The sequence below is a fragment of the Rhinopithecus bieti genome, unplaced genomic scaffold (genome assembly GCF_001698545.2).
Source record: "Rhinopithecus bieti isolate Rb0 unplaced genomic scaffold, ASM169854v2 scaffold_32012, whole genome shotgun sequence".
Taxonomy (NCBI): Eukaryota; Metazoa; Chordata; class Mammalia; order Primates; family Cercopithecidae; genus Rhinopithecus; species Rhinopithecus bieti.
The window spans coordinates 2,409,292-2,434,173 of NW_016814432.1; the positions used below are offsets into that span (position 1 = coordinate 2,409,292).

At 44.5% G+C, this 24,882-nt stretch overlaps 1 protein-coding gene across 2 annotated transcripts in view; it reads left to right on the forward strand.

Moving 5' to 3' along the window:
• Positions 1-24,680, forward strand: part of MYLK4 (myosin light chain kinase family member 4) — a 99,390-nt gene extending 74,710 nt beyond the window's left edge. Inside the window, exons 5-14 of one of the 2 annotated variants that reach the window (XM_017850347.1) lie at positions 2,409-2,514; positions 5,781-5,874; positions 5,952-6,061; positions 8,147-8,288; positions 11,033-11,103; positions 11,915-12,043; positions 12,989-13,141; positions 16,206-16,284; positions 20,029-20,101; positions 23,430-24,680. In XM_017850347.1, coding sequence (XP_017705836.1) covers positions 2,409-2,514; positions 5,781-5,874; positions 5,952-6,061; positions 8,147-8,288; positions 11,033-11,103; positions 11,915-12,043; positions 12,989-13,141; positions 16,206-16,284; positions 20,029-20,076 — 932 coding nt within the window. In that variant the 3' untranslated portion in view covers positions 20,077-20,101; positions 23,430-24,680. The remainder of the gene's footprint in view (positions 1-2,408; positions 2,515-5,780; positions 5,875-5,951; positions 6,062-8,146; positions 8,289-11,032; positions 11,104-11,914; positions 12,044-12,988; positions 13,142-16,205; positions 16,285-20,028; positions 20,102-23,429) is intronic. The other variant, XM_017850345.1, reaches the window with a different exon arrangement.
• The last annotated feature ends 202 nt before the right edge of the window (positions 24,681-24,882 follow it).

The following is a 24,882-nucleotide window of genomic DNA, read 5'->3' on the forward strand; positions in this document are numbered from 1 at the left end:
ATATTTCTCCGCTCGTCTCTAAGGAAAGGAGGTGAAAACAACGCGACCAGATCACTTCATAAAATGACGGCTTTTGTTAAGTGACAGTGGAATAACTTGGGGTCACGATTTGGCCCTTGGAGAGATTCCCTGGGACCCCGGTTATCTCCACCCGTAGACTTGATGGGCAGCATGCTGCTCCATTTCCTCTCCAAGCACCGAAATGGTCACCTCTGTCACGGAGCTCACGTCCTCGTCACCAAAACACTGTTTTTTGTGGTTTTTTGAGACGGAGTCTCGCTCTGTCACACGGGCTGGAGTGCAGTGGCCGGATCTCGGCTCACTGCAAGCTCCGCCTCCCGGGTTCGCGCCATTCTCCTGCCTCAGCCTCCCGAGTAGCTGGGACTACAGGCGCCCGCCACCTCGCCCGGCTCATTTTTTGTATATTTTTTAGTAGAGACGGGGTTTCACCGTGTTCGCCAGGATGGTCTCGATCTCCTGACCTCGTGATCCACCCGCCTCGGCCTCCCAAAGTGCTGGGATTACAGGCGGGAGCCACCGCGCCCGGCACCAAAACACTGTTTTAAGAAAAGTCTTCTTTCTAAGAATTTTCACCATCTGACTCTTTTCTTCTGGAAACTTTGAGAGCGGCAACTGGACTTTACTTTCCAGGTGTGTCAGCAGCATAGGGGCCATTTCTACCCCTACGAATGCCTGGCGGTTCAGCAGTAGGATCCATGTTCTGGCATGCCCACCGGAGTGCCCGGGCAGCAGTAAGCGGAGAGTGGCAGAGGGCGCCTCGTCAACGAGGACAGCAAAGCGCAGAGTGGGCCGGGCGCGGTGGCTCCCGCCTGTAATCCCAGCACTTTGGGAGGCCGAGACGGGCGGATCACGACGTCAGGAGATCGAGACCATCCTGGCTAACACGGTGAAACCCCGTCTCTACTAAAATACAAAAAACTAGCCGGGCGAGGTGGCGGCGCCTGTAGTCCCAGCTACTTGGGAGGCTGAGGCAGGAGAACGGCGGGAACCCGGGAGGCGGAGCTTGCAGTGAGTGGAGATGGCGCCACTGCACTCCAGCCTGGGCGGCAGAGCAAGACTCCGTCTCAAAAAAAAAAAAAAAAAAAAAGCGCAGAGTAGACGTAGTGGGCACAGGGGGAGAACCCACGTGTCAGGAGACACAGGCAAGCTGAGGAGCTCCCAGGGCCGCCTCGGGAGCCCGCTGGGATGGAGACCTCCCGAGGGCAAGATGGCGTCACCCCGTTGGGTAGGAAGTGGCTTTTGTACGGGCCTTTTAAGGCTTTTTAACCTTTTCCAGCAAGCACTGCAGACTAAATTTCATTTAGTCTAACAGCCTGCAGGAGATAGAACGCCATTTCGCTGCCGCTTGTGTATTTAACTCCCTCTTTTTATTAATCTGAAACAGTGAATGTTATCAAGACGCTTCTCGAGTGACTTCAGTTTTCAGCATATTTACGCTGAGAGGTGATGTCCATAACAAATCAGATTCCCAGAGACTTATATTCTGAATTTTAAAAATATTAACACTTGGGAGAGTGTCAAATGCTCAAGAAACGTTTGTTAAATAAATGTAGATTCTTTCTGAAAGCAAAGCTCTTATTTACTTACTTCCCTTTGTATTCTTATTGTATGCATGCAGTAGCTGCTTAATAAATGAATTAGCAGACAATGAGCAGGTTCATGGCAAGCCAATTTTAACAGCAGTAGTCATGGAAAGGTAAAAGAATACTGGGAGGAATATCCCTGAGCAATTGTGTGTTAGAGCTGTTGCTGATGTGGACGATCGTTTAAACACTTAAGGTGGAAGGGGAGAAAGTGGGAGAAATTTGATCGCTGTTGAATACACACTTACCTGGTTTTATTGGGTGTTTTATTTCCAGTCAGCCAGGAAAAATTCATCTTTGTGTCTTAAATGTGTCTTAAATAAAGTCCAAGACATTTTGGAAAGTAATATATAATATCAAGCGTTTCAATAACCTGAAGAAATGTTTCATTTTTCTTTTTTCTCTCCGCTTTAATTAAAATAATGGATTATATCAGTAATACATTTAAAAAATGGATCAAACAATTTCTCACGTTTGAATTTGAATGGTCTCAGGCTTGGAAGTATTACCTGTTTGAACTGTGTTTTCAACTATTTTGACATTTCTAAAAGTGATCCTGAAGATGGCATGGACAACCATTGAACCGCCCTGACACTGTTTCTCAGAGGTGTCAGGATCACCTTTATGAGTCACAGCTCATAATCTCAAGTGGAAATTTATATCCCTGAATCATTAGGAATCAAACAGATGGCTCCTTGTATTTTATTATTAAATGAGCACATTTTTACTATGAGGCCCAGGCTTGCTGCCTTAACGAGGTCAGCCTGCTTGACAGATGGCCCTTCTGTTTCTCTCACCTTCTAGTTGACATCCCGGCTCCTCCTGCCCCATTTGATCATCGTATTGTGACAGCCAAGCAAGGAGCGGTCAACAGCTTCTATACTGTGAGCAAGACAGAAATCCTAGGAGGGTGAGTCATGCTGAATATTATTAGCATTCTCTCAACAAAAGAGGAGAATGTGCAAAGACAGGGGGCCAGATGACTTCGTAAATGTCTGCCTGTCTTGACCTGAGAACTAGAAACGTTAGAAACAAACATTTTAAGAAACCGTATCCATTTCTGAAAATTGTCACTGATGCCAGAAAGGTTAATGTGGTGACTAAACTCCACATTTATTATCTACTTTACTTCCCATGTTGTAATGTCTAAAAGAAAGAAAAACCCATTGTGAGTCACCAGAAGGTTGACCAGCAGTCCAAAGCCATAGTGCAGCCTCCAGGAGACAACATGGAAATGAGTCAACAGCATGTAGTTCTTGTGGCCTGTATTAGGTCTTTCTGTCATTGTTGCTGGTTTTTCATTTATGTTGTTGCTATATTAATTACTATTATCCATTTCAATTGATTACTTTGCTCAGCAAATAACTTATTTTAGGGACATTTAAATGCACACTCTCCCTAAAGAAGGAAGATTAAAGGCTGGGCGTGGTGACTCACGCCTGTAATCCTAGCATTTTGGGAAACCGAGGCGGGCAGATCACTTGAGGTCAGGAGTTCGAGAGCATCCTGGTCAACATGGTGAAACCCCGTCTCTATTAAAAATACAAAAATTAGCTGAGTGTGGTGGCACATGCGTGTAATCCCAGCTACTCAGGAGGCTGAGGCAGGAAAATCGCTTGAACCAGGGAATCTGAGGTTGCAGTGAGCTGAGATCGGGCCCCTGCACTCCAGCCTGGTGACGGAGTGAGACTCTGTCTCAAATAAAAAAAGAAAAAGAAAAAAATCCAGAAAGAAAATTAAAGTCCATCAGGGACCAGCTTCATGCTGGGGGTGGGGGAAGGGTGTTCTTTCTTCTTCTACTTCTTTCACAACCCCCCTATGATATCTTGTAACTCAAAGTCTAAATTACAATGTTTGCTGCCATCAGCATGTCTGTGTAAAATAGGAAGAGGAAAGCAGAACCTCTGCACGTATACATGCAAAATGTACTCACCAACACAAAGAAAGCATGCATTGCTGCTGCAGTTCAGGCTTCTGCAAGTGGTCTTTAGGGAGTCATTGATATTTGTGAAGTCCCTTCTTCCTCTTCCCACTCTGTGTTTCTTTGCCCTCTGCCGAATGGAACCACCTGGACTTTCCTTTCCTGATCTGGCTGATCTCATAGAATGCCCCATGAGACTGCGGGGTAGGGCTGAGGGAGAGACAGGAATTCCACAGCATGAACTGGTGCCATGGAAGCCTGAGGTATTTGGGTCTTCAGGGACATCAGTGGCAAGCCAGCAAGTATTTCTCTAACCGAGAATAGTTATTTGCAGAAGAAGCTTTGAAAGAATTCCCAGGATTTGTGCTGTTTTTTCTGGTCAAGGTTTGTCAATTGCTCCTTTGAAACTTCCTTTCTGTCTGTTTGGGCACCATGGGATCTTCTCTTTGGTACTGCAGTCTAGACCAGCTGCCCGTCAGCTCTTGTTATGGGCTTCACCAAAATTGGCAGCCATAATTCACTTAGCAAATAAGTTAGAGGAGCATGATCAAATGTGCGTGGATGCCTTCAAAATTCAGACATCACCAAGTGCTGCACCTCCTTTTTAGTGGTAGGAGGTTCAAGATGCAGCAACTTATCTTTTACTTTTGGCAGAAATATTGCAACATGCCAAGGATCACTGGATCCCAAAAAACCTGCCCACAGCAGCAGGCCCCTGAATTTTCCTGGGGGTTCATCTCCTGCTCTGTGACCTGGAGGGCATCTATCACCCCTGCTTGGCATGTTCAGTGAGCATAAGGTTATCACTGTGTTGAACCAGCATGAATCCTGGGAGTTGGCCTCAACCTTCAGGGCCTTTGCAGAATAAATCAGGGGAAACAGTCAGAGGGTTGAAGGAGCGGGGAAGTCAGACAGTGATGGGCACCACTGCTGGCTCAGGAGGTTCTGGGGCCATTGCTAGTGAAGGGAAAAACAAAACAAAACATTTTCATAACAGCCGCTTAGGAGGTGGCTGGGCCTGTGTCCATGTATTCCCATAGAGACTCCATCTGGAACAGAGGTTGGAATTGAAGTCACCCCGTGGCTATGTTTATGGTAGTCCTGTGTCATTCTCCAAGATTCATCTGCCTCTGTGCTGGGGTGCAGCCCCAGGATGGGATGTGGCGGCCGTCAGTGCTCCTGCATCTGCCCAGCGTTGCCATGACTTTCATCGTTGAAGTGCTCTGCCTTGTCATAGGGCTTGCCTCGGGTTCACTGTGTTGCTAGGGAAGCTATTCCTCACTCCCAACTGTGACATCCACCATTGCAGAGCAGGGACACGTGTTCTAGCATATTTTACTAAATAAGAAATCAAAGTAAGCAAATTAGATTTAAAACTGCTCGCAACTGTGCACATCTGTATGTGATTATGTAGGTACGAAGCTGTCTTACGATTATATTCAAGCTCATAGGTGACTGGGCAATATGCAGTCTTGACTATATGGATATATATGCAGTACTGTTACATATGCAGTTTTCAAAAATAATTTTATATATCTGAAGGTGGGCTCTCTTGTTCATATGCTGACAAAGCCCAGCTTATAACATTCATATGTATTTAGAAAGGTTCTGCATTGTCTGTAAAAGTGATTCTCAAATGTTAGGGTGCATATGAATCACCCAAGAAATGTGCTGAAATGTAGATTCTGGGGCCTACCCCTGGATTCCTGCCTCAGGAGGTCTGGGGTAGGGCCTAGAATCCTGGATTCTTTTTTTTTTTTTTTTTTTTTTTTTTGAGATGGAGTCTTACACTGTCACCTGGGCTGGAGTGCAATGGTGTGATCTCCGCTCACTGCAACCTCCGCCTTCTGGGTTCACGTGATTCTCCTGCCTCAACCTCCCAAGTAGCTGGGATTACAGGTGCCTGCCACCACATCTGGCTAATTTTTTGTATTTTTAGTAGAGATGGGGTTTCACTATGTTGACCAGGCTGGTCTCGAACTCCTAACCACATGATCCTCCCGCCTCGGCCTCCCAAAGTGCTGGGATTACAGCACCCGGCTGAAACCTGCTTTCTTAACAGCTCCCAGGTGATTCTGATGCAAGTGACCCACAGACCACACCTTGACAAATACTGTTCTAGAAGTTTATGGAAAGAACTCCTCATAGGGCTGCTCATCCAGACTTAGCAGGAGAAATACTGGGGCCACTGTGTGCTGTCTATGTGGCAGCTGACCACAGGGCCTCATGCTACACTGCTTCCTCTTTTTTGGCAGCGGGCGTTTCGGCCAGGTTCACAAGTGTGAGGAGACGGCCACAGGTCTGAAGCTGGCAGCCAAAATCATCAAGACCAGAGGCATGAAGGACAAGGTACAGCCTGTGGGAGGTGGTCCCCTCTCTCCCTGTCCTGTCTTGGCCACACTAATGCACTGTTTCCTGCTTCTCAGGAGGAGGTGAAGAACGAGATCAGCGTCATGAACCAGCTGGACCACGCGAACCTTATCCAGCTGTACGATGCCTTTGAGTCTAAGGACGACATTGTCCTGGTCATGGAGTAGTGCGTATCCCCTCTGCCCCTCCCTGACCCACTCATGACCACGACTGTGCGTCAGTAGCTCCGTCTTGCTGCAGTGGGGCCAGAACCAAGCTTGTCCCCGCAGACTCTGATTCGTGCGGATCACACAATCTCATCAGTTCTCCAAGGGAAACGGCTTGGGATTACGCATCTCCATACAGGATTTTATTGATAAGAAGTAGCGGGACCAAGTAGATCTAGCTTTGTATCTAAGCTGTTTGTCAAAAATCAAGCTTAAATACTAGCCAGGGCAACCTGGAGGAAAGTGGTTTTTGAGCTACATCTTACTTTCACCGTATTCACATGTCAAAAACGGTTGATGATTCGGGCTAAGAAGCTTCCATTTAAACTCATCTTTATAAAACATAAGGACAGGTTAGTCAGAAACCGAGTACAGTCATTACTTGGAATCTGAGAGGGTCCCAGGATCCCCGCAAACACCAAAACCAGAGGACACTCAAGTTCCTGGTATAAAATGGTGTAGTCTTTTGCATATAACCTATGCCCATCCCCCCGAGTACTTTAAATAATCTCTAGACTACTTATAATACTTGATAAACTGCACATGCCACTTATACAGTTGTTATACTGTATTTTTAAAAAGTTTGTGTTATTTTTGTTGTTGTATTGTCAATTTTTATTGTTTTTTGGTCAAACATTTTGATCTGCGATTGTTCGAACCTGTGGAAGCAGGATCCACGAATGGGGAGGACCAACTGCAATTCCAACACGGAATTGATATTGTGATTCCGTTTTGTTTTTCATTCTGCAATCAGGCATTCTGAATAAAAAGTATAGGTTCCTGGTCCTCCCTTATCCACACTTCCACTTTCCATGGTCTCAGTTACCCGAGGCCCCAAAATATTAAATGGAAAATTCCAGAAGTAAACAATCAACAGGTTTTAAATTGCACACTGTTCTGAGTAGCCTGATGAAATCTCCCACCGTCCCGCTCGGTCCCACCCAGGACGTGAATCATCCCTTTGTCCAGCATCTCCACCACTCCCTGCGGTTAGTCACTTAGTAGCCGACTGGGTCATCAGATCGACTGTGGAGGCATCGCAGTGCTTGTGTTCACGGAACTCTTGTTTTACTTCACAATGGCCCCAAAGCACAAGAATAGTGCAGCTGGCATATTGTCATCATTGTTCTATTTTACCCTTAGTTATTGTTGCTAATCCCTTACTGTGCTTAATTTATGAATCAAACTATCGGAGTTATGTATCTATAGGAAATAACATAGTATATACAGGGTTCAGTACTATCCACAGTTTCAGGCATCCATGAAGGGTCTTGGAAGGTGTCCCAGAGGATAAGGGAAATTACTGTGTCTAGCACCAGCCACATAGAAGCACTGGAGAGTTAGAGGGCTGAGACCCTGACTACTTTCAGTCAGGGCTTGGAGTTCCCCTCCCAGAGTTCTTAGGGTCCTCTTTCTCTTCAGTATCTTTAGAACATGATACATGTGGGCTCACCCCAGAGCTGAAGACACTGGATAAAGGGGCTTTGAGGGCGGGTGCGGTGGCTCATGCCTGTAATCCCAGCACTTTGGAAGGCCAAGACTGGTGGGTCACTTGAGGTCAGGAGTTCAAAACCAGCTTGACCAACACAGTGAAACCCCATCTCTACTAAAAATACAAAAATTAGCTGGGCATGGTGGCGTGTGCCTCTAATCCCAGCTACTTGGGAGACTGAGGCATGAGAATCGCTTGAATCTGGGAGGCGGAGCTTGCAGTGAGCCAAGATCCTGCCACTGCACTCCAGCCTGAGCAACAGAGTGAGACTCCGTCTCAAAAAAAAAAAAAAAAAAAAAAAAAAAAAAAAAAAAACGCACCCAAAAAAGATGGAGGGTTGGCTTGAGGATTTCCATTTGTGAGATTGAAGGTATATAAAATACAGGCCTTCAAGATAAGAATCATCTAAGTAAGACAGCAAATAAGGCGGAGAAATAACTGCACATACACCTTTCAGAAGAGGTAGCAGAACTTGCACGCCAAGTCACTACAAGAAAAGCGCATGGTGGTTAGGAAATCAGGACTGAGGGCTTCGCGCCTCTTCCCTCTGCAGCGTGGATGGTGGGGAGCTGTTTGACCGCATCATTGATGAGAACTACAATTTGACGGAACTTGATACCATCCTGTTCATGAAGCAGATATGTGAGGGGATAAGGCACATGCATCAGATGTACATTCTCCACTTGGACCTGAAGGTAAGGGTGTTTTGTATCCTGTGAGATTTTGTATCCTTTCCACGCCTTGCTCAGTGAGTGGGCCCTGTCTGCTATTATACGCCACTGGGGAAATTGGTACAGTCATTTCAGAAATGAATAAACATCTGAATTGTTACCCTCATCTCCTTATTCTCAGCTTTTGTCACTCCCTAATATTTTGCATGTTCCATCTTCAGGAGCTAATATTCAGATTCTTGTAATTTGCCTGCGTTAAGGAAATCTATATGGCAATGGTTTCCCTAAAAGTTTAGAATTAAAACAGTCACCACCACCACCACCACCACAGCGGTAGCCATGTGGTATCCCTCTTGTCAGAACAAGTAGGTGAGAGGATTTTAGCTAACTCAGAATTCCCTAAGTAGTAGCCAACCTTTCCAGGTCTCCAAGAATTGCCGGCAGCTCCTCGAGTCACTCAGGAAGCTCCGGACTTTGGGACTTGTTTTTCTGTGGGTTTGCTGCCCCGTGGAATAGAATCCTATGGAGAATGGAGCAGAGGGCAGTCGGAAGAACGGGGCGGAAGTGCTAAGGGGCAGAGAGGGTGGGGCGGGCACCCCAGTGCCAATGGTAGAAAGCACAGAGAAGCCAAACCGCCTTTCTTTCTCCTCCTATTGATCGCCCCTTCCCTCTTTACCTCTCTCATTATATCTCACTATGAAACTCCTAGAATCGGACTGTACGTAGTCTTAGTTACAACCAATAAAAGACCTAGGCCCCATAACCCTGATCAAGTCCCATGTTGGGACTAAGTATCATAAAGTACATCTTGTGTGGCTTGGTCATTTTCTCATTTCCCTGTTTGCACAGCACGACAGTAAGATAAAATATATATTCTATATAACATCCCGTCTATTGCATGTCACTAGGGATTGCATAGCTAAATAAATTTAGCCTCCTTAAATAGGTTTCCATGGGCCTCTCTTCCTATAACTTGGCTTCCCTCACTGTCTTGATTTATGTGCCTTGCCTTCCCCATTCACTTTGGAGCAGGAGGAGAGCAGGAGGAAGTGGTTTATAAAATGACAAAGTCAGAGGTTAAAAATCATTAGCAAAACCTTCGCTATGAGCTGAGTTTGATAATGCATGCTTTCATGGAGCGTTTTCATTGAATGTAGATATTCTGCAGATATCCCTAAAGGGATTTGATTGGCAACTGGAATTAAGAGCAAACCTATTGTAAGTCAAATGACTCCATATGGGGCTTCATAACATTGATTGAGGACCTGCAGCGGGCAATTTTAGTTATTTCTTGGATGCAAAGATCATAAAGAAGGTGACAGCTGGATGGGTCATTAAGGAGCTGCTTTTCTGAAAGATCCTTGGAAGGAAAAGGGCCAAAAATATTAAGAATGATTGTCACTATGTGGGGGGAGATTATAGGTGACTTACAAACAGTCTGTTTTATATTTTTCTGTTTTGCAAATTTTATCCAATGAACATTCTTTAATTTTATCATCATAAAAAGGCTAACTTTTTGAAATGCCCTCAAAACATTTCTCTATATCCTGCAAACTTTTTGATGCCACAGTACTCCTTCACAATTGGACAGCTTTATACATGATCCGTCAGTTATTTAAGCACGAAACCAAATGTTTCACATAACACCCCTTCTCTACAATGACTTTGACTCACAAACATCTGTTTTAGAGATATTTTAGAAAAGGGCTTCCAAAGATATTCTACCCAACCAAATGTACTATTGAATATTGATAAGGAGACACTGTGTCATTTCATAACGTGTCTCTGAATTCTGATCTCATTGGAACCTCTTCTCCATCCGGACAGGTTGGGGAGGGGGAGCCTGCTCCCACTGAAGGCTGAGGAATGGGATCCTGAGCATTCGGCTTCTGGGCTGGTGCCCTCCAGCTCATAAAGAGTTGGGACTGAGGGTTCTTAACTCTTTGAAAACTTTGTTTCTCTTTTATAAATGGCCTTGACTTTATATGAAATCACTTACTTTCCCCAGACCTCCGTTTTTCGACCCCAGTAAACATTAGGTGCACTTGTCGGACATTCTGTGAGCCCTGAGGCTGCACTACAACCTACTTGTCTCCCCTACACCCCAAGGCGGTCAGGTTAGCAGGCTAAGGTCTTACCAGGGCCTAGCTCCAAGGGAACACTTAGGGGATTTAGGCATTGAGACCAAACTCAGCAAAACCTCGGAACTGCCGAGACTGAAGAATGACTGGAGAGAAAAGCCCTCCTCTCCCGTGCGACTTTCCCATAAGCGTTGAGCAAAGGGAAGCTCTGGAGGCCGGAACGTTCACAGTATAGTGCATGTTCAGTGCGGCTGTTTAAATGGAGCAGGTCAATTCTCTTGGAACTCATAAATCTTGGGAAAACTACTTCTCCAAGAAGGGGAAATTCATACTCAATAATTTAGAGAGGCAGATGTCGGGTCTGAGCGGGCCTCCACAGTGCATTTGGGAAGGACTGAAGCAGCCTCCTCTTCTTGCTCCCCTCAAGGCCTCTGCCTGAACTCAGGCATTATGGTGAACTGTGAAGCCGTGGAGAGGACAGGCTGGGTAATGCAGGGTTGGCAGGATACCCGCAACCTCATCCACCACATAATTAAAGGAGAAAGTACCCACACGGACAAGCCCGCCCCGAAGTGAAAGGCCTGATATGTTTTTTCTGAGCATCGTTGTATTTTTAGTTGTGGTTCAAGGACAATTTGAGTGAATGATGGTTGTTTTCATTGCTAATGTGTCTCTTTCTCCTGGCAGCCTGAGAATATCCTGTGTGTGAATCGGGATGCTAAGCAAATAAAAATTATTGATTTTGGATTGGCCAGAAGGTATGTCTATTTGGACATAGGTGTACGAATGGAGGTAGGGGACATGATGGGTGCCCTTTCTTTGCAAACATATATCAGATCTGCTCCTTGGTTTCATGATCTCATTTATAACTAATTTAACAAAAATTATTATGTTTGGCCTTAACTTGCTAAATTTGAGACTTGAGTGTTTAGAAGTTTCTATAATGCATGCAGTAAAAAGTATAAAAAATTAAAACCTAATACAGTGAAGTTTATTAAATTAGAAGCCATTAATTTAGCATTTGCAAGTATTTGTCTTCATCTTTCATATTTGTTCCATCTGTACAGAGAAGATTTACTTTAAAAATATTAACAACGTAAGCAAGATTGCAAAGGGTTCTGGCACAAAGAGCGAACAAAGAGTTTACATGGACACGTTAACAATTCAGCACATCGACGATGTGTATAAAATGGATGTTGTAAATATTGCAGTACTCTGTTTATTCATTAATACAGGCTTACTCCAGTCATCCCCATGTCAATGACTGTATCAGGTTTCCTCTTGTCATCTTCTATAATTCAGATGTTCTAATTATTCACAGTGGCTTCTCCTACAACTGGTTCAACATATTAAGGTTTCCTAGTATGAATTTTGACTTTTAAATTTTCTGGGACCGCTGTACAAGTTTTTGACACTCTTTCTTCATTGTTTGGGTTCCTTTAATGTTTGTTTATTTGAAGTTTGCTGTATGTATGGCTGAAGTTATTTTGTCTCATAGACTGCATCATTTCAGTGTTCATGATTTTTGATTGACACTTCCATCCTTCCACGTTGTCTCTTAAATTGCAGATACAAACCCAGAGAGAAGCTGAAGGTGAACTTTGGAACCCCAGAATTTCTCGCCCCTGAAGTTGTGAACTATGATTTTGTTTCCTTTCCAACTGACATGTGGAGTGTGGGGGTCATCGCCTATATGCTGTGAGTAGCTCTCCCTGTCTCTGACCCTTCTCCATCTCCATGCTTATTTTCTGCGGTTTTGCCATTTTAAATAAAAGCCCCAATTGAGGTCTGTAAAAAATAAATAACACTGTCCCATCCTCAGTTGCTTTCTAGGTTCAGTTGAATCCTGTGGGTGAAAGGACTGAATTCTTTCCCTGCACCTCATTTGGAAAAGTAAATGTGTGTCCTCTTCATTAATCACTTTAACTCCTAGGACACAACCTAAAAACCAAAAAATAATTTAAACAGCTCACATGGCCCGGCGCGTGGCTCATGCCTGTAATCCCAGCACTTTGGGAGGCTAAAGCAGGCAGATCATGAGGTCAAGAGATCGAGACCATCTTGGCCAACATGGTGAAACCCCGTCTCTACTAAAAATACAAAAATTAGCCAGGTTTGGTGGTGTGCGCCTCTAATCTTAGCTACTTGGGAGGCTGAGGCAGGAGAATTGCTTGAACCCGGGAGGCGGAGGTTGCAGTGAGCCAAGATCACACCACTGCACTCCAGCCTGGTGACAGAGGAAGACTGCATCTCAAAAAAAAAAAAAAAAAAAAAAAAAAAGCTCATATTCTGATCTGCTAAGTGACTCAGGCTAGCCTCACCCCTCAGAGATGACATGCCTGGCATTTGCCATCTGAGCATGTAGTAGCACTTTGTGAGCTGTAAAGTGATTTAAAAAGGAAGCTGATATTCATATTCATATTCTGTTGTTGCTACTGTCTTTATTGTCACAGTTGTTTAATTAGGAGTTGTGTGGAAGTGGCAAGCATTTTCTTGATTGCAATAATATATTATAAAATTATGCTTTGGGATTACATTATTTTCCTTCTCTCACCTTTGAATGGCAGAACCAGAAAAGCAATCTGTATGGAAAGGGGTTGAAGCTGTTTAAAAAATACTCACTCTGGACCCTGTGTCCTCCAGACTTAGCGGTTTGTCCCCTTTCCTGGGTGACAATGATGCTGAGACGCTGAACAACATCCTGGCCTGCAGGTGGGACTTAGAGGATGAAGAATTTCAGGACATCTCAGAGGAGGCCAAGGAGTTCATCTCCAAGCTTCTGATTAAGGAGAAGAGGTAACCAAGTTCGTCCTGTGCTCTGGGCACAGTAGGGATGATCAGAAAGCAGGGCGTACCACCAGGGCTGTTAGAATTTATTGCCTTACTAACATCTGTGATGCTCGTGCAAAGTCATAGATAGAATGAAGTTTGATCCTCTTGACCCACTCTACTGCGATCTGGGACTGCTTTGGTCATGAAGCTACACAAACCTTTCTCCTCCTGCCATTTATCATGCAGCCGTACCAACCATGAGCTCCTGCTGGGCCTCAGTTGACTCACTGTCAAAATGAAGGACTTAGGAGAAGTATTTCTAGGATTCCTTTCACCTCTACAAAGCTGTATATGGTTCTGTGTAGCTGAATCTTTAACTACCATTTCATTTGAGAACCTACTATGGGCCAGATCGTGCCAAGTGCTTCGTAGACATTATCTCTTTTAACCACCACTCCTGCCCGCAACTCCATAAGGCAGAAATTGGGTGGAAGATCCCAGGTCGTTTGCCCATGATCACACCACCAGTAATTGGCAGAACGGAGGCTCAAACAAATAGTTCTCCTTCCCCCACGGCCACACACTTGGCTGTTATCTATTACATGGCCCTCTATTTTCTGTTATGCTAAAACCACATTAATTCAAAATTCAGTGGATGAAAAAGAATGACACTGGAATGTAGGGATTTGCATTTTAGAATCAGAGAGGGAGAAGGGCATAGTGATTAACCCATCAAACACTCTGTTTCAGATGGCTTTCTGCCTGAGCCATATAATGATTTAATCTGTTAAGACTTTCAGGACCAACAGCACTTGTCTTACCGTTTTATTATCTTTATGGCTTTAAAGTCACAATACACATGGCCATGGATCAACAGGTAGGAGGGTGTCACAGGGAGTGGGGAATCAGTGTAGGCAGGGGGTCTGGCACAGAGCCTGGCAAGAGATGCCTTCATTCAAGTGTCAATCACCTACTGTGTGCCAGGAAATGTGCCATGTGTTAAGAATAGATGCACAAATCCAGTCCCTGCCTACAGTAACTCACCATCTAATACAAGGGATAGGTATTTTTTAAAAAGATGTAATAAAATGTGGTTAACACAAAGATAAGGCCAGAACTGAGTCCTTAGAGAATGAATAGAACCCAGCCAGGCTAGGAGTATCAGCCAGACAGGAGGGACAATTCACAAATAGTGGATTAATAATAATAATAATCTTGATGGAAAGGCACAATAACAGCCAGGGTTATTGTTACTAGCACATTACCCTACCCAAGGCAGTGAACACATGGAAACTGTCAACCTTTTCAAATCTTCGGAGGACGAGAAATCCACATTTACTGCGAACCTGTTTTACACGTGTACTTTTGTGTGTTATCTTATTTGGCTTCTGGATAATCCTGTGGTCTGTGGAGACCATCATTTTACAGATGGGAAAACTGAGGCTGAGAGCAGTGCTGCAGTCACATGGCCAGCTCTGAGCAGATGCAGAGGTGGACCCAGTGGGCTCCAGTGCTGCTCACTCCTTCAGTCTGAGGGCTTCATGGATGCCCAAGGAGCATCCGATACCCATCTGGGCCGGTGGCAACAAGCTTAGGATTCCATTCAATGCTTGGATGAAACTAAAGCCAAAAGCCAAACACCACTATCATAGAATAAATTTCTGGGGTACAAAAATAAACTTGAAATGTTATTAAAAGTTTAATTATTAGTACAATGTTATTGTTAACTTTTTAATAGCCGGATTTAAGAAGTTCGACACTAGAGTGCAGAATCATCATTTTTCACCTTGGTCAGCCATTGGAAGGCTCTGGAGATCCAATGCTGAAAATGTATGACACTAATCAGAACCACACTTCCAACTGAGGTTGGTGGAAGTCAAGAGATTTTTAAAAATTACCTCTGCCTGTTTTTGGCACTATAATTTTGACGTTGTCACCAAGTTCATTGACTGTAATAAAGACTTATCTCCTTTTCAAATCTTATGCTTAAATATTTTGGTACTTGATGAAGCGATTGCATTGAAGCAATCCTACACACTGAAGCTTCATTACTGCTTGGAACTACCTCTTTGACTTCAGATTGTTGCATTCACTTACAGATTTTTTTTTTTTTTTTTTTTTTTTTTTTTTTGAGACGGAATCTTGCGCTGTCACCTAGGCTGGAGTGTAATGGCATGATCTTGGCTCACTGCAACCTCCACCTCCTGGGTTCACGTGATTCTCCCACCTCAGCCTCCTGAGTAGCTGGGATTACAGGTGTGCCCCACCACACCCAGCTAATTTTTTGTATTTTTAGTAGAGATGGGGTTTCACTATGTTGGCCAGACTGGTCTTGAATTCCTGACTTCATGATCCGCCCCCCTCAGCCTCCCAAAGTGCTGGGATTACAGGCGTGAGCCATTGCGCCTGGCCTACAGTTTTTATTTTGAAAGGTTATTTGTTTTAATGTGATAAATCCTAGCACATCAAACAAATTTATAGAACTTAGAATTCAAATATAGTAAATCTATATTATTATTCTTCATATTATTTACCAAAATTGTATAAACCTTTGCTAGCTCCAAAAGGATATTGTTTCTTTGTAAAAGTATCTATTGGTCCCTCTCTTAATAATTACATTGACTCTATTTCCCTACCTATTTAACTCAAAACTTCTTAATTCAAAAGTTAGTAATGTTTATTATTCAAAAGTTTTAATACATAAACTGCTTTGGCAATCATCAAGAATCATTGTAGCATTTTGCTCTTACAATAATAAATATATATTTATTTTTCAACTGACGGATAGGAATCCACTTTACTAAGTTCAGATGTTATACTACAGAAATGGTTACTTATATTTGAAAGTAAGTGTTCAGTTATTAACAAGGATTTTTATTATTTGCCTTGTTTGTCTTTACTAATGTTTTCCTGATGGGATTTGATAGTCACCTATGCCATCACTGATAGCACACAGTTCAAGAGAAGGCAGAATTGACCATGAGTTTGACATTTGGCCATCTGGTCTCCCAAAGGCAGAGGCTGGAGCTGAGACTGAGCAGCAGATGCAGGCCTTCTTCTACTAATCACCTTCTGAATTTCCCTCTAGTTGGCGAATAAGTGCAAGCGAAGCTCTCAAGCACCCCTGGTTGTCAGACCACAAGCTCCACTCCAGACTCAATGCCCAGGTGACCACAGCTTCTTATTCTTCCTCTTTTTCTCCTGTCTGCCTGTCTTTTGCAGATCAGATGCTAGAGTCAACTTAACCTTAAATAAGGTTCTTTCTCATTCCTTTTCTCACAGACTACAAATCTTGTGTGGGTATTAAATTACTTAAAATGCATTTTTAAAAAATTTATTTATTTATTTTTATTTTTTTATTTTTTTGTGAGACAGAGTTTCGCTGTTGTTGCCCAAACTGGAGTGCAATGGTGCGATCTCAGCTCACTGCCACCTCCACCTCCCGGGATTAAGTGATTCTCCTGCCTCAGCCTCCCAAGTAGCTGGGATTACAGATGTACACCACTATGCCTGGCTAATTTTGTAATTTTAGTAGAGACAGAGTTTCACCATGTTGGTCAGGCTGGTCTCAAACCCCGACCTCATGATCCACCCACCTCGGCCTCCCATAGTGCTGGGATTACAGGCGTGAGCCCCTGCACCTGGCCTTAAAATGCTTTTTTGGGCAGTTTACATTTTAAAAATAATGTATTTGTTGTTTAATAGAGTATTTTCAGCGTAACTGCTTATTATTAAATTGTTGTATCCATTATAGAATGAATTAATTCATTGTCATGTGCACATACATACAGACATACAACCTATAAACATATAAAGTTCTGGAGAATATATAGTAATATTCATTCAGGAGAAATATGCCTCCTTAAAACAGAATTCAGAATTCTAAATTCTGTGCTCACCTGGCTTGGTCTGCTCTGGGCACCGAATCTAATTATTAGATAATTTGAATCTATTAGAATTATCTAATACTCAGTTTGGTCCAGATATCTATACAAGTCTTTGTGTGGGAGACTCTTAGACTACAGACTGAGTACGGTGAATAACCTAGCCCACTCTGTAATAACTTCTTACAATGAAATCTTCATACTCTCATTGCCTTAATTACCAGATATTCATATTCCAACTTCCTCATCTGCCTCTTTGGCAAAGATATCTTTCCTAAGCTGCAGAACCGTACATCCATCTGTGTATTAGATGTTTCCACCTGGATCTTCCCACCCCTAAACTAATCTCATCTCCCTGCACCACGCCTCACCATCAGCCATCCTCCTAGCGAAGGATGCCCCCGGAGCGGCCTCAGCCAGCCCCCGCCCGTCTTCTTTGTTTCCTTCCTCTCCTTCAATCCCCCATCTCATGTTTAATTTACCTCCATGTTCTGTACATGATATCCCCTAATTACCTCTGGAGCCTGTGTATTTCTCTCCATTCCCATGGTTACCGTGGCCTGGGACATGCCTCCCCTGAATGACTGCAGCCTCCTGACTGGCTTCTTGGCCTCCTTCATGTTGTCCCCATCCAAATGATTGTGGATTATATAATTAACACAGAAACAGATGTGCAATGCCCAAGTAACTTTACTGAACATCTAGGATGTTCAATTGGCAAGATGCACATACAGGCAAGACACCATGCGAACCTTTGGGCCCACCAGGGACCTGTCTGACGTGCCCATCAGTTAGGGTGGCTGGTGCCCTGCCGTGGTGTAGCATGGGTTTGATACGTTTTTGTTTCTTCCACCTTTGCTCCTCATGCTCTCCATTTCCTGAGGTTTTTGGAATGGAACTTTTCACTGACCAACAAACCTTGGAATGACTATGCCTTAGGTACTCACTTTTTCCACATCCAGTTTTTATTGAAATTAACTTTACTTCTAAATTCAGCATCGGCACTAAGTTTTATTTGTGTCTGAATATACCTTTCCTTGATAATTGGTACTGATGTCAAGTAAAAATAGACTTATTACCTAGTGGGTACCTCATCCAGACTACATAAACTGCTTATTAGGGTTACCAACCTATTTTGAGCCAATTTTCCACCAATGTATTTTTATCCAAGCTTATTGGTGTCCAAATACACTTTGACATGGCAGGATAGTATAGAAACCACAGCAGATAATTAATGACATTGTACAGTTTAAAAAGTTTAAGAATATTTTTTAAACCATGTAGCAACAAGTAAAATCACCTTTTGTATCCATCCATCTGCTGGTACCTGAGGTGAATAGATAGTTCAAGAGTGATGATGTTTTTTTTTTTTTAATGAAAAACAAATTCCATTTTATAAATCTAGTTATTACAGTTATAATTATACAGCATTGTGGAGACACCCTTCTAACTGCTTTACAAAAAATACCTCCCTCACTCCTCATAGCAACCCATGAAACAGGCACATTAGTGTCTATAGCTGAGAACACTCAGGACAGGGCTGAGCTCTGGAGTCCGGACAGAGCCTCACTGCTCTGCTCTCCTGCCGCTGATGGGCTGCTGGGTACAGGGGACCTGAGCAATGCTTCCAGAACCTTTCTTGTACCATACAGTTTTAGTGTTACTCAAAGTCAATATTCAAACTTAGTATATCTTACTTTTCAAGGAAATATTGAGACTGAAGTTTCCCAGAAGGCTTATTTTTAGAATAATCTTGGTTTTACAACATCAGAATTTACCTTTAAGTTGAAAATGTAATTCTGATCCAAAACTGTTTACCATTTCAACCTAAATTCTATTGTTAAGTCTTTCGTGTATTTTTATTTGTCTCTTTTGCTTCGAGCTTAAAAGCACTTGCTATTTTGTAACCACTTGAGTAGCATTTTGACTGTCACTAAATTTAAGAAGGATTTTTTTTTCTTAGAAGTTAACATCCGAGAGTTCTCTGCCCTCTGTATTATGCTCAAGGTGACATGCGATGACTCCCAGCCTTTCTTACGTCCAACCATCTGTGTGTAACCTGTTTCCATCAGAAGCAGCTCTCAGCTGGGGTGGGGCAAAGCACTCCCAAACTAGGAATCTACTAGAACTCAGCACCGGCTGCAGAATTAGCCAGGGTTCTGGGGCCAGAGGAAGGAACACGACACAAATTTGACGTGGTTTCTTTCCCCCAGAGCTGAGAAGCCTCTGAGCCTTCCTTCCCATTCTCACTGTTACGTCCTTGGCTCATGCCCTCTCAGTGAACTAATAAAACAACCTGTGAACTGATATCCAACCTCTACTCACCCTCTTCCCTAATCTATCACATCATTAGTTCCTTAATTACAGCTCAGACCTTGACTGAAAAAATCTTTACGCGTTCCCCGTGGTCCACACCAGACCCAACCCAGTTGCAGTCAGGGCCTGCTCCAGGACGCCCCCAGCTCTTATTTTGAGCCTTGTCTCCACTGCTGCTTCCAGAGCAGCCCACAAGTCAGTACTTGTCTAAGGCCTGTATTAAATGCCCCGGCTTTTCTCTATCCTTAAACTGGACTCTTTCTCTGTGTTCTTGAATCTCTTTGTGGAATTCACATTCCTGTCGTCTACTCAATTTGAAAACTTTTGGAAGAAGCTGTTTCTGTGTCTGACTCATCTTTGCAGTCATCGTAGCCCCAGTATCGCAAGTGACAGGGCACTCTTGTGCTATATCAGCGTGAGTTTTGGCAAAACACACCTGAGTGTGATGAGGTGCTGAGCTCTTTGGCCCTGACTCTGTGTGAAAAGGAAGGGTCGTGTGACAGGGGCCTCAGGGGAGACTGGACTCTGAGATGGACTCCGAGGTTGGCCAGGGTGTCTGTCAGGGGGTTGTCGGGAATGTAGGCTTCAAGAATCTCTCTTGAAGAGCACCTTCCACTCAGTAGCAAGTGATTGGCTTTTCACGTGTGCTCATAAATCAGGGCCTGATGGAAACAGTCCTAATCCTTCCCACATGTCTTCTGCTTTCCCTAGAAGAAGAAGAATCGTGGCTCTGATGCCCAGGACTTCGTGACCAAATAGTCTACAGGAGGCACCCATTTGAAAGGTTAGTCTTGGGTCTCCTCAAGAGGTGTCTGTGAAGGCCTTAAGAGACAGGAATAAGAAAGAAATGGAACATTTGCTCACAGACTACGCAGGAAGAAGAGCAGCGTTTCGGCTGGCGTGGAGGGCCCTGAAATCAGAATGCTGTGTTTGCACCCTGACTCTGCTTTCTCACTGGAGGAAGCTCAGTGCCTGACTTGCAGGTTGGGGAGAGTCTCACTTCCTAAGCTTGTTGAGTGGCTCCCATGAGAGCATCCAAGCAAAGCCCCGAAACCAGGGTCTGGTGCATAGGAGGGATCAATAACCAGCTCAGGAGGTGCTGGTAACCATCTGGGGGTAGTCCTTATGACAATGTGTGAGATCAGAGGAAGTGACACCCTCTTTTGTACAGATGGGGAAATTGCATCTCAGAGACTCAGAGACTAAATAATACCCCCACGGCCATGCAGCTTGTAAAGGGGGAGTGTGGTTCCCTTGGGTGTTTCTGAAGCCGATGCCCATGTTTTTAGTCCCCTGAGCTGCTTCCTGATCTTGGCCTGCTCTACGAGCCCAAAGAATACCACCTCCTACACACACCCAGACACATGGACCTCCAGCTAGCTCAGGTGTTTTTGGAATCATTGAGAGATGGGTTTACACATGAATACCTTCTTTGATATCAATAATCTAGCCCAATGTAGCCCTAAAGGAGAGACTAAGAGGCACATGTACTTATGAAGGACTCTAAGAAAACCCAACATTCATGTCCTTGCCGGGGGCCTGGACCCTGCAGCGAGTCAGCTCCCTAATCTTGGGCGGGGAATCCACAGCCATTTTCTCAGCTCCATGCATGGAACTGCACAGGGTTGATGACTTGTGAGTGAGTTCTTGCTGCTCACTGTTTTTTGTTGTTGTTGTTGTTTGTTTGTTTTTTGAGATGGAGTCTTGCTCTGTCACCCAGGCTGGAGTGCGATGGTGCGATCTTGGCTCACTGCAACCCCCACCTCCCAGGTTCCAGTGATTCTCCTGCCTCAGCATCCTGAGTAGCTGGGATTACAGGCACCTGCCACCACGCCTGGCTAAGTTTTGTATTTTTAGTAGAGACGGGGTTTCACCATGTTAGCCAGGCCGGTCTCAAACTCCTGACCTTAGGTGATCCTCCCGCCTCTGCTTCCCAGAGTGCTGGGATTACACGGTGAGCCATGGGACCCGGCCTGGTCTTCATCCTTTCTTCTGATAGGTCTGTTTCTGGGCCTGAGGTTTCTGCCCAAGTAAAAAAATCAAACCTTTTTGATTATACATATTCTTGTAAGCTGCCTTGAATTTTTGTAGAATAAGATGGGGTAGAAATGAATCAGTACCTCATAGTAAAGGCCACACATCAGTACTAAGTAAACACTTGGCCTACGGAGGAAAGGAAGCTTACATATGCCCCTGTCACTTATTTAGAAATCCACAAAAAGTGAACAGGAAGGCTTGTGCATTCTATTTACAAAGACCATTCTTCTTTGTCAAAAACAGCAAGGACATGAAAGTCTTGATAAGGTAGGAGAGAGTTTTGTTTCTTGTGAGGACAACCTGGAGCAAGAAAGGACCCTCGTGCCCCCAGGCCTAGGTTATGGCACTCAGCGAGGTGCCCCAGCCCTGCACTACGAGTGCCTGGATCCACGGGCAACCAGGCTGTGTCCGCTCCTTCTCCCCGCCCCGCCTTCACCCTCTCCCCCAGAAGCAGTTTTGTCCCTAGCGACCACAAACCCCGAGGGTTTGCCACAAACCACCTTCCCACCATAAGGACTGGAGCCACTTTGGAGGCCTGATGGGAATGAATTCACTGGGTGACAGGGTTGCATTCCAAGGCGGGCCTGCTGCCAGGGTCTGGCGGGGGAAGAATGAGGAGGAAATGGTGATGGGAGGGGGTAGAGTCCTTCCACACAGACATGGATGCTTCGAACTCGATGTGATGGAAGACAACAGCAGCCTATGAAGTGATGGCCGTGCAGAGGATGAAGACAGCACATTTGGGCTGGCCACGCTGGGGCAGCTGGACACAGCGTCTGCTGGAACTGCTTGAGGAGGCCTGCTGATGGTCATGGAGCTGGCTGCCTTCCTTTCCTACACTCTTCAGCCCCATTTGGCCTCAGAAATTCACCTGAGTCACACCACAGGCCAAGGAAGAATCATTTCAGATACACACAATCTGGATGCTTCCTAGGCTGGGGTGCAGTGTTGTCAGCATAGCTCACTGCAGCCTCAAACTCCTGGACTCAAGCGATCCTCCTACCTCAGCCTCCCAAGTAGCTGTGAGAAAAGGCATGCACCACCACGCCTGGCTAATTTTTAAGTTTTTTGTAGAGTTGGGGTCTCACTATGTTGCCCAGGCTGGCCTTAAACTCCTGAGCTCAAGTGATCCTCCTGCCTCTGTCTCCCAAAGCACTGAGATTATAGGAATAAGAGCCACCATGTCCCACCTACCTTCCTACTTTAAATAAATAAATAAATAAAACTTAATGTAAGATTTCAACTCTGGGAGCAGCATCATTTGAGAAGTTAGGAAAAAAAAAAAGATTATTCTTCACAATAATATTCCCTGTCAGGATGAGATGGGTTTATGGCAGGATGTATTATGACGGAAACCAAATTTGAGATAATATTGATTTTAAAAATCTGGTGGTTGAAGATTATTCCTGTGGAAAAAGAAAAAGTTCCAGGCCGATAAATAAGACATAATTCACAATGTCAACTGAAGCATACACATCTCCTACAATTTGTCAGAGGAAACATTCCCAAAATCAACCTGGTGGCATTTTGTTTCTGGTTACCTCTGTCGTATCTTTTGCCAACTTATGGGATATAAATGTAGGGTACTCCTCAGATCCACAGGAATGATGGCAGGTAGCTGTGTGCGGGCCCCAGGTCAGACGTGGTCATAAAGCACATGGAAATGTCCCCATACCTGAGGCCACATTCTCACTTTGATGCTGGGATCAAGCTGACCAGATGGATGGAGCGGCTCTACTTCAGGTGAAACAAAGAAGCCTTGTCCTTCAATATTGCAAATGGTCCTAAAATATCTTGCACAAATTTACCCATGTAACTAACCTGCACATGTACCCCTTGAACCTAAAATAAAAGTTGGAAAGAAAAAAAAATATCTTGCACAAACTAAAAATTAAAAAGCCCAACTCTGGTAAGTGGTGGAATCCATCAAGAGATTTCTTTTTTTTCCCCGCTCACATGCACACATACGTTATTAAAAAAAATCATCTGTGGTTTTCCTAAGGGGCACAACCAACTAATTATAATTTTAAAAGCCCTGCTGAATTAACAAGATTCATATTTTGTTTGCTTTGCAGGAAAACTGCTGCGGTTGCTGCTGCTTCGAGAAAATTTTTTGAAAAATCAGCAGTTCTGATGCCTTGACCCCTATGATGATTGGCAGTCTTAGCAGGGGGAGCCCTCGACCCTGAATTTGAACTTGAACTGGAGTGCCTCTGCTGCGTTCAGAGGGACGCCCAGTGCTGCGGTCTGCTCTCAGGGCGCAGACACATCCCTGCACCCGGTGGTAGTGACGTTGGGAAGATGTTCCCTGCCATCTTGAGATTTTTTACTTCTAAAAAATATTTTTTGATCTTAGTCACTGGGGCAGGGGGTGCATTGTGTCTGCTATTTCTCAGACGACTACAGCCATGACACTTGAGACTTATCGGAGATTTTAAAACTGGAGGATGCATTTGGAGGGAGGAAGCTACTTCTAGCCATTAGACTATGCCTTTTGAAGGGGCAATTAGATGGCCAGAAAGAATTCTAACTCCCATGCACCCTTGAAGACATAGTTTCTCAGACTCTGTCATTTTGATTTGGTCTACGGTCACGTGACTACAATGGATAAATAATTTGCTTGCTGGAACAGAAGCCGTCTTTGAATTCTCCAACAAGAGGCATCAGCCCCTGTGTCTTTCATTTATTCTTAATTGTCCCCAAAGTGCGTTTTCTTCCAAGTAGCTGATTCTGTTTTTCACATCTATACTCCCTGCACCCTTCTGACTGACAGTTCATCCCCACAAAACACATTGGTTTTGAGAGGTGATGCAAAAAGTATCTGTTTATGGTTGGTCTTTGAAATTCTGACCTTTGGAATAATGTCAACAGTCACAAGAGGTTTCCTCAAGCCCCAGTTGTCAACGAAAAGAGACGGATCTGCACCTCCAGGAGCAAGACAGCACTGAGCTTTCAATGTTGAAGTGACTTGGGAAGTAACCTTCAAGCTTCTGGGTAAACACAAACAAACATTGACAAAGACCAAGTCCAGTCTTTCGCCCGTGCTGTCTCAGGGGACTCAGTGGGGGTAAAGAAATCGCAGTCGGACACCAGAGGTGAAGGCAACTCTGCGAGTTCACCTGCTGGACGTGAGAATGTTGGAATGCTCCAGTTGGAAGGTCCCTCTGCGTAGCCCATGTGCCATTTCACAGCAGATATGTAAGAAGGGAAATGGCCCTACTGTAGATAGCTTATGGGGCCCAGAAAGGCACTGGGCTTTAAAGAGCGAAACGAGGCCAGGCGCGGTGGCTCAAGCCTGTAATCCCAGCACTTTGGGAGGCCGAGACGGGCGGATCACGAGGTCAGGAGATCAAGACCATCCTGGCTAACATGGTGAAACCCTGTCTCTACTAAAAAATACAAAAAAATAGCCGGGCGAGGTGGCGGGCGCCTGTAGTCCCAGCTACTCGGGAGGCTGAGGCAGGAGAATGGCGTGAACCCGGGAGGCGGAGCTTGCAGTGAGCTGAGATCCGGCCACTGCACTCCAGC